Source organism: Myotis lucifugus, unplaced genomic scaffold (assembly GCF_000147115.1).
Source record: "Myotis lucifugus unplaced genomic scaffold, Myoluc2.0 scaffold_129, whole genome shotgun sequence".
NCBI classification, from domain to species: Eukaryota; Metazoa; Chordata; class Mammalia; order Chiroptera; family Vespertilionidae; genus Myotis; species Myotis lucifugus.
In genome coordinates, this window is record NW_005871177.1 from 2,438,754 (window position 1) to 2,453,084 (window position 14,331).

The following is a 14,331-nucleotide window of genomic DNA, read 5'->3' on the forward strand; positions in this document are numbered from 1 at the left end:
GAAATTGTTCCTTCCACTTGGAATGTTCTCTGTCCTCTGGGCTCATTGAAAAACCTACTCATCCCTTGTGTGAGGTCTCCATACAGAAGCTGTTCTCCTTTAAACTTTGCTACTTTGCATCCCCCTTTGTGCACCTCCCATGCTACTTGAGCAGTCTGGGTTAAGGGAGTAAAGCTAGAAAGCTACTGGTCCCCGCTTAGGTAAGGACCTAACTCTTGCAGTTGCTTTCTCTATTTCAATTTGCCTTAATCAATCATCAAGCAAATATGCCATGCTTATGTCATCACAATCTATCTCTAGAGTTCAGAGAACAGCATATTGTGAACTGATCAATGTACCTGTGGAAAAGGCCATGCCTAAGCATGTGTTGAAGCCAGTGATGGCCAGAATGTCATCGAAGCTGCCAGCTGCTATGAGTAAGGTTGGGACACCTTTTTCAACACCATATCCTCCTTCCTGCAAAAGGAGCATTGAAGGCACCACGACAGCTGGAGAGACAGCACCTACAACAAAACTAAGCAGGCAGTGCTTAAACATTTATGGTAGTATCTCACTCATCATCATTGTTATGAAATTACAATAACCTCTGCTCTTTTAGAGCACACACATTAGATAGTCTTTTGAAGGGCAGTGATGCATCAAACCAGAAACACATACACACATACAAGTTCTACAGAACACTTGACAAACTGTGGCCACGCACCACCTGCACTGTAAGCACTTTGGTTGCCTAATATATATCTGCATTTATGGGTGGTCTAGAAGACCTAATGAGGTTAGGCTCCAGGAAACTGCCATTTTAAAAAGTTGGCCATGGATCTGTGGATTGGAACCCAGTGATCTCAGGCCTTCTACCGGGCCTTGGCATGTAAAATAGGACAACAGACTAGGAAGGGGAAGGCCATCCTGACAGTGACAGTGATACTAAGAATAGCAGCAGTAGTAACAGAAGGAGCATGTTACAGAGCTTACCATGTGCCAAACCCCATTTTAAGCAGTTTGCATATATTAAATAATTTAATCCTCACAACAACCCTATGAAGTAGCTACAATCATTCTGTTCATTTTGCAAATGAAGACATTGAGGCACAGAGAGATTAGGTAACTTGCCAGAGATCACACACTGGAAAGTTACAGAGTTGAGACCTGAGCCCAGGCAGAATATAGCTCCAGAGTCTTACTCATGAGAAGCAATAACTAACTTCTCACCTACTTATTACCCTACAATTTTACTAAGCAATTTATATTTATTTACCTCTCCTGGCCCTCAGCCGTTGGAAATAGTAACTGACAATGCAAGGAAGAGGCAGCAGAATCCCCTAATCACAATAGTCTAGAGCAGTGGTTCTCAACCTGTGGGTCGCGACCCCTTTGGTGGTCAAACAACCTTTTCACAGGGGTCGTCTAAGACCATTCTGCATATCAGATATTGACATTACGATTCATAACAGTAGCAACATTACAGTTATGAAGTAGCAACGAAAATAATTTTATGGTTGGGTCACAACATGAGGAACTGTATTTAAAGGGCCAGAAGGTTGAGAACCACTGGCCTAGAGGAAAACGGTACCAGGTGATCACTGCTGATGTCTCAATGATCCTTTGTGCAGACTCTGGAGGGAGATCCAACAGCTCTCTCAGCAGCGTGGAGTCAGATGTAGTTAAAAAGTCGATTACTTCCTCAATCGTATAAATTATTATAACCACTGTAAAAGTTAGCACCGACAAAGATGTGTACTCTATTTTCAAGTTATAATATTTACATGTTGGAATATTAATACTTAAATATCGTGCTAAAATATCCATTTTGTATTTTCTGATGTCCTTAAGAAAATGCTATCATGCATTCTCTTGTATCGAATTAGAGAAAGTTCTAAATATCCATGCATATTTTCATACGACAAGGAAAAATCATTACCCCAGTATAAATGCCCATTGCCATGGTAAACCCATCAGGAAGTGGGCAAGAAGAGCGGATGTGCATGCCTCCACAAGACACGGACCGACGGATAATCGCATACAAACACCCTTCAACTTCTGCAGGGCCTGCAATATAAAAACAGACATTCTAAAGCAATCTGCTAAAGACACACAGGGAAAATGACATGAATTGCTTTTTCTTCAGTATTGAGACCATGTCTGGATCATCATGAAGTTTCCAGGTAATGCGTTTTATTCTACAAACATTTCAGTGTTCTAAGTGTTTTAGAGATAGCTTATTTAGTCCTCATAGTAACCCTAGGATACACGTAATATTATCACCACCGTGTTTTAGATGTGTTCATCTGAAAAGGCACAAGTTCAAGTGGTTTGCCCAAGATCATGAAATTGGTGAGGGGTGGAGTTAGGTTTGAATCCAGGAAGGCAGCTCATAATCTCCACACCGGTTTAACCGTCTCAGTGTTGGCTTTATGTATAACCTGTGGCCCCAGTATGAACCCAGGTTAAAGACTCATCCCCAAGAATATTCATTCTATATTCAAAGACATACATGAATAAAAGCATTTTTAAAAAGCATACTAGAGACTCATTCTATATACCAGGCAGTTTCCTAAGCCAGTATAGTTAGTCCTGAACACCTCATTTGTATAGGGTTTTGTGCATCAAAAATATGTTTCTCTCTGCTCATTACTTATAATTATGGCCTATATCTCTGTCAGAGAAAGGGAGGGGCTTTATTCTTGGTGCTGTCCCCAAACAGGCAGTAACTCCACCTTCTCCAAGAAAGAGTATGGGGACATCTTCTGGGGACAGTCCTGCATGAAATAAATTGCGTTGTCTTTTTGAGAATGCCATGCAAAGAGTCCACATCCATTTCCTAAAGCTCAGGGATTCTAATACTTGTGACATGGGAAGAATAAAATTCCTAGTCAACAGTTAGACATTTACAACTTCAGTACCTTTGAATCAAGCCCAAGGCCAGCACGAACCAATATGATAGACAGGGCTATACTTCTCAAAGCAGAGGACCACTTGTGCTTGATCTGTACATTATCATTGATGACAGGGATATTTTTTATGAGAAACCCAGCAAGCAGCATGCCTGGAATGGAGAAGTCAAACAACCCTTTAGATAGTTTTCAAATACAGAAAACACTTTTTGGCACTGTGGATGTGAGAGAGACTACTCTGTAATCTCAGGAACCACTTCCTTTATGCTTAGCCCTCAGATAAAATTACATTAAACTTTAATTTAAAATTAATATAATACAGGAGCAAAGAAAAAGCTTTAATATGCAAATTAAAAGGACAGATTAGAATAATTATTAGGATAACTGAAATTGAAAGAGAGAAATAGGAGGCAGTATTAGAAAGTGTGATCAAATATTAAATGTTTTAATAAAATGCCTAATTCAGTCATCTCTTTATGTGCAACTAGCAAATAGCTCCTAAAATTATTTGCTAAGTCAGATTACCTAAAATAAATATAAACAGCTCTATGGGCTCTATTTTACCTTTAAGCCAGATAATTTAATAAAAAAACATAACCTGCTTTACAAAGGCTTAAAAGTGAGTTTTGGTGAATTGGATATTGCTCTATCATGTCAGCTGGTGCCTCCTTTCTTTCAGTCATTAAACACATACCACTGCCTTCAATATCTGAGACACTGTAGTACAAGCATGTCAAACTCATGGCCCGCGGGCTGCATGCGGCCCAGCCAATATAACAGTATGTAAGAAACGTTTTAATAAAAATTTCGTAACTTAATTTTCACAATGTCCTGTTATACATGATTATTAATAATGAACTACAATGTTCACTAATGACTGATTACTATAATCGTGTTGCATTCATTTCCCTTACACACCTTACATGCAGGCGCACCATTTCACTCCACTAATACTAGCAGCGAATATTTCAGCAGCTGATTGCCACGTCATTAGTCTTGGAATGACTTGTTTGGTGTGCACAACAGGAAATATTTCGCTTTTGGAGAACATAAAAAATAGGTTTATTTGTGTTACGTTTATTAATTTGTGCAGTTATTCAGTGTCTGGTAAGTTAACGTTCAAGAAAAAAATTAATTTTTATTAAAATGTTCTATTATTTTATGTTAACGATTACTCATTTATTTCAACCCTTTGTCTCTATTGAAATAAACCTATGTTTCTATGAAAATTGAAGCTTTTGTTTTTTTGCGGCCCACATAAACTTAAACCTTGTTTATTTGGCCCGTGTTAGCCTTTGAGTTTGACATTCTTGCTGTAGTAGGTATTGAGATAATGAGCAAGGACTCAGTACTGCTTTCAGCCAGTAGGGGAGCAAGATGAGCTGACATCTCAATGTTAAGGGAGCATCAGTATGAACTGAGACAGGAGATGTGAGTCCCAGAGATCCGAAGAAGGGGAAGGGGAGAAAGGCAGGGTTAGGAGAGCTGAGTCGTCTATGGCAGACACAGAAGTTTCTTCCAAGGTAGGAAGAGAAAGTGGGACACATTCTGAGACCTGCAAGTAGTTGAGTGTGACTGAGGAGGCTGAATTGTGAGCGAATTCTGCCCTTGTTGATATCACGCCCACACCACGGGAAAGATTTCTCTGTCAGACATTGTGAGGCTCCTGCCCTTCATCCTTCTCCGTCAGCACCCTCTTCCCGCCATGTTCTTATAAGCACCACTCATTAAATGACTAAACAAATTGAGTAAGGTTGAGGCCTTCTGTGTGTAAACTACTAGAATAGATATAAATTGCAAGCATAGCTTTTCGTGACTTGCACCAGACCACTTCATGCAAGAGAGCATCATTTCCAGGCATCTCTCATCACTGCCATTTAATCTAGATGGTCTCAAAGTTCTGGATTCTGCAGTCCTATTCTTTCTAGACTTTTTGATAAACTATGAATTAGTCTATTCTTTTTAAAAGAATAATGATAAGAATAATATATACCCATGGTAAAATTAAAACATTACAGTAACAAGTACATGCCCAACCCCACCTGTAACTTTCTATCTTCATTCCCCCAAAGTTTCCACTGTGAATGGTTTTTTAAAAATAAATATATTTTATTGATTTTTTTTATAGAGAGGAGGGGAGAGGGACAGAGAGCTAGAAACATCGATGAGAGAGAAACATAGATCAGCTGCCTCCTGCACACTTTCCCCTGGGGATGTGCCCACAACCAAGGCACATGCCCCTGACTGGAATCGAACCCGGGACCCTTGAGTCTGCAGGCTGACGCTCTATCCACTGAGCCAAACCGGCCAGGACTGTGAAGGGTTTTTTGTGCCCTCCCTGAACGTCTCTTTACCTCCTTAAGCATGCCTGTTTGTGTGTGCGGGTGCACTTTGTGTTGGCGCAAATGGCAGCACATGTAAATTCTGTTGTACAATTTGGGTTTTTCCCCCACTTAACTATATATTCTGAATATATTCTGAATAAAGCACATTAGTATTTGCCTTATTCTTTTAGCTATAATAGTATCCCATTGTTTGGAGATATAATTTGGGACCAATTAATGGACCAGTTCATATATCAAATATTTAAAGTGCCTACTACATGCCAGACCCTTATGATACCCTGGTAATACAGAGGTGAGCTAGATGAACACAGTTCCTGTTCAGATGGTGCTTATATATTTGTAGGTTTATGCAAGTGTATCCATAGGATAATTCATAGAAGTGGAAATATTAGGCTCTAGGGTACAGGTGCATATAACATTTTAATAGATATTGATGAACCTTTGGCCAAAAATGTTGCACTAACCATACATTTCATTCTATGTCAATAGTTTCTTACTGAAACTTAAAATATGGATCTAAATCAGTGATATATATATATATATCACTGGCTTTATGTATAACCTGTGGCCCCAGTATGAACCCAGGTTAAAGACTCATCCCCAAGAATATTCATTCTATATTCAAAGACATACATGAATAAAAGCATTTTAGAAAAGCTTACTTGAGACTCATTCTATATACCAGGCAGTTTCCTAAGCCAGTATAGTTAGTCCTGAACACCTCATTTGTATAGGGTTTTGTGCATCAAAAATATGTTTCTCTCTGCTCATTACTTATAACTATGGCCTATATCTCTGTCAGAGAAAGGGAGGGGCTTTATTCTTGGTGCTGTCCCCAAACAGGCAGTATATATAATAAAAAATATTTTATATATATATATATATAATATTTTTATTGATTTCAGAGAGGGAGAAAGAGATAGAAACATCAATGATGAGAGAGAATCATTGATTGGCTACCTCCTGCATGCCCCACACGGGGAATTGAGCCCACAACCCAGGCATGTGCCCTTGACCAGAATTGAACCTGGGACCCTCAGTCTGCAGGCCAATGAGCCAAACCAGCTAGGGCAATCAATACCAGCTAGGGCAATCACTATAGTGATTAAAGCATATAACTACCTGAAATCAAAAGGAATAATAATCTTATAAAAATTCAAAAACATCTTATGGAAGGAGGACTTTTTATTCTCCAAGTGAATGTTAAACAATTTCCCTGGGACCGTGTTTCCTCTGCCAGAGGTCTGGGTTGATGTGGCCACCTGCGTGTGATATGGCAGGTGTCCCCTTCTTGCCTCTAAGCACACAGAAAACTCTGCCTTGGTTGTAGAGGAAAGAATACCTTCTTTGATAAGGTATATTCTTTTTTTCCCCTTAATTTGTTATTATAGAAAGTTTTTTTTAACATACAAGAATTATCAACAAAAGGCCAATTTTACTTCAAATACTCCCAAGTTATTTAGGAGCAAATCCTTATTGAAATAAATTAGCAAAGAAGTTGCTCACATCACCGATGAGTGAGTACTAGCTAGCATCACCAGAAATATCGGTTGATATTTTTGTTTGTTTATATAAATGAATAAGAAGATATGTGTTGGAACCTCACTGGTTTGTCAAAAATGTGAGTGACTTACAAGATATCAAGTCTTGATGTGTAGCATATGCTGATTTCTGTCTTATAAATACTTCCATCCTGGCCCATGTTAAGCTGTGAACATGATGTTACCGAATGTGTAGTTGAAAGAAATGGGCGGTAAGTATTTATAATTTAATTTTTTGAAATCACCATTTTTCACTACGGGCTCATAAAATTCCTCAAAATCTAATTTTCAGTGTTTAGCTCTAGCACAGAAAATACAGAAATAGTTTATTCCTTTATTTCCAAACTACTATTCTTAAAACAGGATTTACACTGAAGAAGACAGGAAGTGTTTAGCACTTACCAAGAAGAGGAGGCAGTGGAGGCAACCTAGGTAACTTGATGAGCCCCAAAAGTTTGCCTCCGATGACGGCACAATAGAAAAGGATTATAATCCCAAACAGGTTTCCTCCGGGAAGACATTCACTGCCAGTGATTGACCAAACTACAGCCCACAGGAGAATAGCCATGGTAACTGAAATAAACCAGGAAAACGAGTTTTTATCAGTAAGTTGTTATATGCAGGTTTAAATATAACCGAAATTAAAAAACAACACATTGAATACGTACACAAATACTTATAACCATGTGTAAATTTGAGAACATAATTACTATGAACAATCAGGTAATAACCCACATCTGAGGAAACAGACTGTTACGCCTGGCCTTGAATCCACCTAAGTGCCCCCTCCTAGCTCCATCCCCAGTTCCTCTCACCCTGCCAGAAGGAACTACTATCTTGAATTTTTTTTTGCCATTTTCTTATTTTTCTTTATAATTTTACCATAAGTATCTCAGTAGTTAATATTAAAAAGAGAATCACTATCTTTACCCTCTTCACAGGAACATGAGAATACTTGAACAATCACATGCCAGTATTTTAGTTCTGCATTGAAGTAGACATTATTATTTCTTTTCTACAGTCACTGTTTGTTTAGAATTACCCACATACTTACCTATTTTTTAAAATATATTTTTATTGATATCAGAGAGGAAGGGAGAGGGAGATAGAGATGGAAACATCAAAGATGAGAGAGAATCATTGATTGGCTGCTTCCTGCATGGCCCCCACTGGAGATCGAGCCCACAACCCAGGCATGTGTCCTGACTGAGAATCGAACCGTGATCTTCTGGTTTATAGGTCAATGCTCAACCACCGAGCCACACTGGCCGGGCCTTACCTATTTTTTTTTAATCATCATTCACTATGGCATCTCACACCTTTCACCTGAGACAATAGTTGCCTGAAGTATTCCCTTTAGTAGAGGCATTTCTTAGAATGTGAAATACTTTTCCCTGTTTGAAAACCTTGTGTTCTACAAAACTATACACTGAAAATAGAAAGGCTCATGGGAAAACAGAGTTGGCCAGACCACTCTAAACTCAAAACTTGTGACCAAAGCACTAACAAAAATAATAACCATCCTGAAAAAAAAGTGGCAACACAGTTAAATCTCCACTGACATGTGTCTCTCCCTCCTTCAGTCTCTTCTTTGCCGACTATAACCCTGGAACCACACTTCCTATTTCAAGATGGAGAATCTTGAGGGCTTTGCCTTAAATAGAGAGGAGTTTCATCTAAATCTGCAGTCTTCTCCATCAATCAAATGTTGTAATGTTTGGTTTTATTAACTGAGTGAAAAGTGTTGGCAGCTTCTTCATCTGTACTGTCAGCTTCGTCACTGACAAATGGTTTCATTAGGCAGCGTAACGTAGAAAGTTAATGGTCTTATGAAGTTCCTACACCAGCAACTGACTGCCTGAAAGGAAGGCACTTCCACAGAGAGCTCAGCTTTTTAAAAGGTCCTTATATTAGCAAGGCTTTAATCTTTTTTTAAAAAAAAACTTTTAAAATATTTTTGTTGATTTCAGAGAGGAAAGGAGAGGGAGAGAGAGATAGAAACATCAATGATGAAAAAGAATCATTGATTGCCTGCCTCCTCCCCGCCCCCTACTGGGGATCAAGCCCACAACCTGGACATGTGCCATTGACTGGAATTAAACCTGGGACCCTTCAGTCTGCAGGCTGACGCTCTATCCACTGAGCCAAACCTGCTGGGCAAGGTCTTAATCTTTAATTGTAAGAAAGCATATACCAGATTTCTTTTTGTTTTCAATTCACTTCTATTGCTTGATGAGACAAAGTATTAATGTGCCAGGAAAAATTATGTACAAAAATGCAAATTTCATATTACACTGACATGATTCCCTATTTACCATTTCAAATGAGCTGAGTGGTACAGAAACACTTGGCAGTGAAGTATGCTATGTTTCTCATTAGGATCTCTTGGTAGTCCATTCTGTTCTATTTGTCTAGAATTACCTTCATTTTCATTTTTAATAGATAGTTGTTCTGGGTATACAATCCTAGGTTGAGACTTTCTCAGTTCCTTGAAAATATTATTACTCTTTTCTGGCTTTTGCTGTTGTTAATTTCATTTTAAGTTTAATTTCAGTTCTTTTAGGGAATTTTTCTTTGGCTGTTTTTAATTATGTTATGTTTAGAATGGATTCCTTTTGGTTCGCTTAGTTTTTGGTGTTCATCAATTTTGGAAAATTCTGTCTTCATTTCTTCAAGTATTTCTTCGCCATTCTTCCTATTCTCCTTTTCTGGAACTATGACTGGATAGTTACACATATGTTGCTAACCCTCGTTTTCATATTATCTATTTTTGTCTGTGTGTACTACATTCTCGATAATCTCTTCAGATGTATTTGCTAGTTTATCAACTCCCTTTTTATTACTTTGTTGCCTAATCTAGCTACTAAGTTTTCTATTTCAATTACTATACCCTATCCTTCATTTCTAGAAATTCAATTTGTTTCTTAATAGAATATCTTTGTTCATTTTAAAAATAGTTACTTACTTTGCACTCATAATTATCATCTCAACTTCTTTATAGATACCAAAAATATTTTATATTAAATTTTCATATAATGCAAAATTTTGAAATCTGTTTCCTTATTCACGTTGTGATATTTTTTAGTTTGTTTTGCAATAGTAACCACTTCCTTGGAACTTTATCTTTGAGAGTTGTTGGAGCCTCAGGTTGAATGTGAGCTTTGCCAGATAGGCTCTGAATTTGCTTCTGTCATGCACTCAGAAGCTAATAATTCAGGACCACTTTTAGACATATTTTCAGCTTGATTTTCTTCACTGACTTTGGAACACAAATCAGCATGAAGTTACACATTTTTAGTCGATACTCTCCCACAGATAGGTTCAGCTGCTGGCCCCATCTTTAGGGCAGGTTTACCTCAAATTCACCATGACACTGGGTTCCAGCTGTATGGGTAAGGGAGAATGATTTCTCCTATTACACATCTCCCAACTTAGGCTCTAGTGTAGCCTCTTATACTCTTAGTTCTTAAAATAAATCTCAAGTTCATTGGTGTTTTGCAGAAGCCTTCAGGGTGACAGCTAAATTGAGGGCTTATTTCTCTCTCTTATACTTTGTTTTGGTGTCCTGATGATTTCCTGTTTCCTTGATAGATAAAAGATACATTAAAAAAGACTTAAAATTTTTTTTCAGATGTTTTCATTGGTAAAAGTAAAATTGTTCATTGAGTCTTATCTACCACATTGCTAGAGATCGAATCCAACATTCCATTTTTTAAACCCTCATGGAATTGTTCCAGATTTTCTAGGCTTATGATGCTATTACAGTTAAATAACTAAGAGGCCTTTGTATTTTCCAACAGCTATAGGGACTGAAATTTCTATGCAGTATTAGAGGTGTAATGGGGAAGCAGGAATTGTCAGCTACTAAATTTTACTTTCTCACAGCATAAACCTATTTTTTTATACTAAAAAAGTATCAGCCAGGTAGAATTAGGAGTTTTCTACTTTAATGGAACTTTATTATCTCATAATGAGATCTGGTTATCCACTTATTGATGAGAACAAATAATTACTGTGTTAATAAGTACATATTGGCAATATACTTGGCCAATAAATATACATTGATAATATAAATTATATATTGATGGAAATAAACACTGTGTTAATAATTTTAAATTTTTTTCCTACTTTAAGACCACTTTTTTAAACCTTGAATTTTCTTTTCATTCCCCATATTCAAAATGCAGTTCTAAATACATAGCAAATGTACATTTATAAGATTTCCATAAATCACATTTAATTCAGTTAATAATTTACTTCTCATTTATGATTTTGGTAATTTGCATATTCACATGTAACATTTACTTCTTAAGAAGAATACTTATTTATTCTGAATGGGCACAGGAAGTAGTATAGGAAAAAAGCAGTCTGGTAAGCCTTAGAAATAGAAGTACAGGAAACAAGTAAAGAGGTATTTATATACTGAGTCACATTTCTCTGGCACCTGGATGGACAATGACTATAGAATTTTTAAAAAATTAGTCTCAAAATCACACCACTAATTTATACCCCATTTTTATCTGTTTTACTGCAAATGTTTTAACTAGAAATGTGCCATAACTTAATGGTGCAAGTTAAAAAAAAATACAAAGGACAAAAAAGGTATTAAATTATCTGTAGCCATATTGACTATATGGCTATATTTTGGAACATGGTTTTTTCTATGTGTTTTAAGCGAAGTTTGAGGTTTATTTTTCTCATGGTAGTTTAGAAACAGACCTAATTTCATTGAAAACATGTCTAGGCCCTAAAGTATACCTAATGTATTATACTTGGCGTCCATTGCCCCAGTTGAGAATGATAAAAATGGCGTTCAGAGCTCCCAAATGAAATACAACTACAAAGAAGTGAGTCTGATTTTTCAGTAAACATAATTTCTAGATCAATTGTCTTACATTTTCCAACATATTTTCTTTGGGAGGCAATATATTTATTTTGATGATGCTGTCATTCCTCAATACAATTTGTGAAATTGTTTTTAAATTTGCCTTTACAGGCAATTTTCAAACCCCTCCCCCTTTTTCCTATTATACTACACATCCTCCAATATACATAGCACACACATAAACACAAACGCATGCACTTCCTTTCTTGAACAAAACCCAGCATTACTCAGTTTGAACATCCATTTATTCATCAAATTGGTATCAGAATAATGTCTGGCTGCCTCCAAAAACCAAATCCATGCCTAAAAGACAAATAGATCTCAACCCTAACAATATTCAAAACCATGTTGAAATAAATTCCCCAAAGAAAAATCCCCAAAATATTTTAAGTAATAACACCTTTATTGGAATAAGTTGAATTGCAAACCAAGACCTTTACTTATAAAATGACACGATTCATTTGGAAGTATAAACTGAACTGTGTTCCCTCGAACATTGGTTGCATTAACTCACAGTAATAACAACCAACACTTCTGTAGTGCTTTTCTGTTTACAAGCAATTTCTCAATCACTTTTCTTATTGGAGCCCTAACATACCCTGTGAAATAACTCAGATACAGAAAAGGAAAAGGTCCTCGATCCCTGCTCTTTGCCTCTTCCAGGCATCTGGAATGGTGATAACCACAGTGCTCTTGGAAGCCTGGTGTGAAACATGGTGGAGCCCTTCAGCCTGGGCCCCTGAATGACTGTGTGGAGCAGAGCAACTTACCGTTGTGAATTTTTCACCTAGTAGTTTTTTTTGTGAGAGAGAAGTAACTTCTTTTTGTCCTTTAAACCATATTATTTAGAATCTCCCATTATATAACAACTTTGTGTTTTACCCTCTGTTTCTGAATTCATCCTTACCATTTACATACCGTTTGTTATGACTTTATCCAGTAAGCCATGTGGAGGGCAAGCAAATGTTTGCCTTAGTCTTTGCAAATGATTTGGTTCAGTTGATGTTTCTTGTAGTCTTTTTCCACTGCTGGTCATAACACTACTTCCTTCAGTTGATTCACTTTCATCTAATCCTATTTGGTTTGTAACAGGTTCCTCCTGTGTTTAAAGAAATTTTTAGAAAAAATTCTTAAAATTGTGTATTTGTTATACATTTTTTTAAGTTACTGAGCCATCACATCACAAATCAAACTCCCATTGCTAGAATCAAGGCTAGTACTGGGAAATGGATGGCTTTATTATTAATCAGCTAATAGTTGGAACAAGAACTATATTGGGTATATTTGCCATTGAGTCATTATTTGTCTCATTATAAATGTTTGAGTCACATAAAATTTCATTATGTTTTACAATCCTGGGTTTAAAAATGAGCCTATTTAAGATATGATTCAAGCCCTGGCTCAGTGGCTCTGTTGGTTGGAGAGTTGTCTCATACACCAAAAGGTTGCAGGTTTGCTTCCTGATCAGGGCACATGCCTAGGTTGTGGGTTCATCACTGGTCAAGGTGCTATGGGAGGCAACCATCATGTTTCTCTCTCCCATGATGTTTCTCTTTCTCTCTCTCTCCCTGCTTCTTTCTCTAAAAAGTCAATAAAACATATCCTCAGGTGAGGATTAAAAACAAACAAACAAAAAGATATGATTTAATGCAATAGTTGGTAAATATATAAAAGTAATCCAGAAGAAGATAACTATCTTTGGTGAAAATCAACTCTCACTTATTCATCTGCTTGAATTTAAGCAACAAAAAAACTACTAGATATAGTAAGGGTTTGGCTGGGAACATAAAGAATTTCACAGGCTCTTTATTTTTCTAGCCTTATGTTGGGCCAGCTGCTAATAACTATCTGGGAAAACTGGTAGTCACACCTACCCTGGACTGTATGAGTTTGGGGATTAAGAACAGGAATAATTACCCAGATGGTGTGGCTCAGTGTTTGAGCTTCAACCTATAAATCAGGAGGTCACAGTTTGATTCCCAGTCAGGGCACATGCCGGGGTTGTGGGCTGGATCCCTAGTAGGGGGCGTGCAGGAGGCAGCCAATCAATGATTCTCTCTCATCATTGATGTTTCTATCTTTCTCCCCCTCTCCCTTCCTCCTGAAATCAATAAAAACATAAAAAATTAAAGAACAGGGAGAATTGTTAACTGAGTGATATAATGAAAATAAAACAATTCTATCATAGATTTGGAAACATATAGTCCTTTCCTTAAGGAAATAGTTGGGATGGACGTCATGTGATTGCAGATTTACCTGTGTTTGTTGATACGCAGAGGCTGTGTGATTCACCCCTGTGGATGGTTCCAAATCTTCATGTTTAACTGTTTTATCCTCATCCCCCATGATTTATAATTAAGAATAAGATGACAGAGCGGCAACAAACAGGATCTGTTCTGAAGGAGAAACAGGATAGATAGAGAATGGCAATCTGAGATTTATTTCTTTATTTTCCCTATTTTGGCAATCTGAGATTTAAACAAATAAATTAAACAGAAATTTGAGCAATTTAAACTAATGACTTGTACTTATTTTTTCCCCTTAGAACTCTGAACGTCTAAAATATTTTAAATTAGACTATTCTTAGTTTTCAATCGTTAATCTTTTCTTTGATTACAATATCTTATTCTAATTCTTATCTTTTTACCTCTCTTGAAAAAGCCCTTGTT

The 14,331-nt window shown here is 37.0% G+C and overlaps 1 protein-coding gene across 2 annotated transcripts in view; it reads right to left on the reverse strand.

Moving 5' to 3' along the window:
• The window catches only part of SLC9B2 (solute carrier family 9 member B2), a 28,484-nt gene extending 14,431 nt beyond the window's left edge, over positions 1 to 14,053 (reverse strand). The window contains exons 1-6 of one of the 2 annotated variants that reach the window (XM_023758398.1): positions 13,919 to 14,053; positions 12,581 to 12,761; positions 7,180 to 7,350; positions 2,901 to 3,043; positions 1,919 to 2,046; positions 339 to 514 (exon numbers count right to left, since the gene is read on the reverse strand). In XM_023758398.1, the coding sequence (XP_023614166.1) occupies positions 339 to 514; positions 1,919 to 2,046; positions 2,901 to 3,043; positions 7,180 to 7,350; positions 12,581 to 12,761; positions 13,919 to 14,008 (889 nt within the window). In that variant the 5' untranslated portion in view covers positions 14,009 to 14,053. The remainder of the gene's footprint in view (positions 1 to 338; positions 515 to 1,918; positions 2,047 to 2,900; positions 3,044 to 7,179; positions 7,351 to 12,580; positions 12,762 to 13,918) is intronic. The other variant, XM_023758399.1, reaches the window with a different exon arrangement.
• Between the last annotated feature and the right edge of the window lie 278 nt (positions 14,054 to 14,331).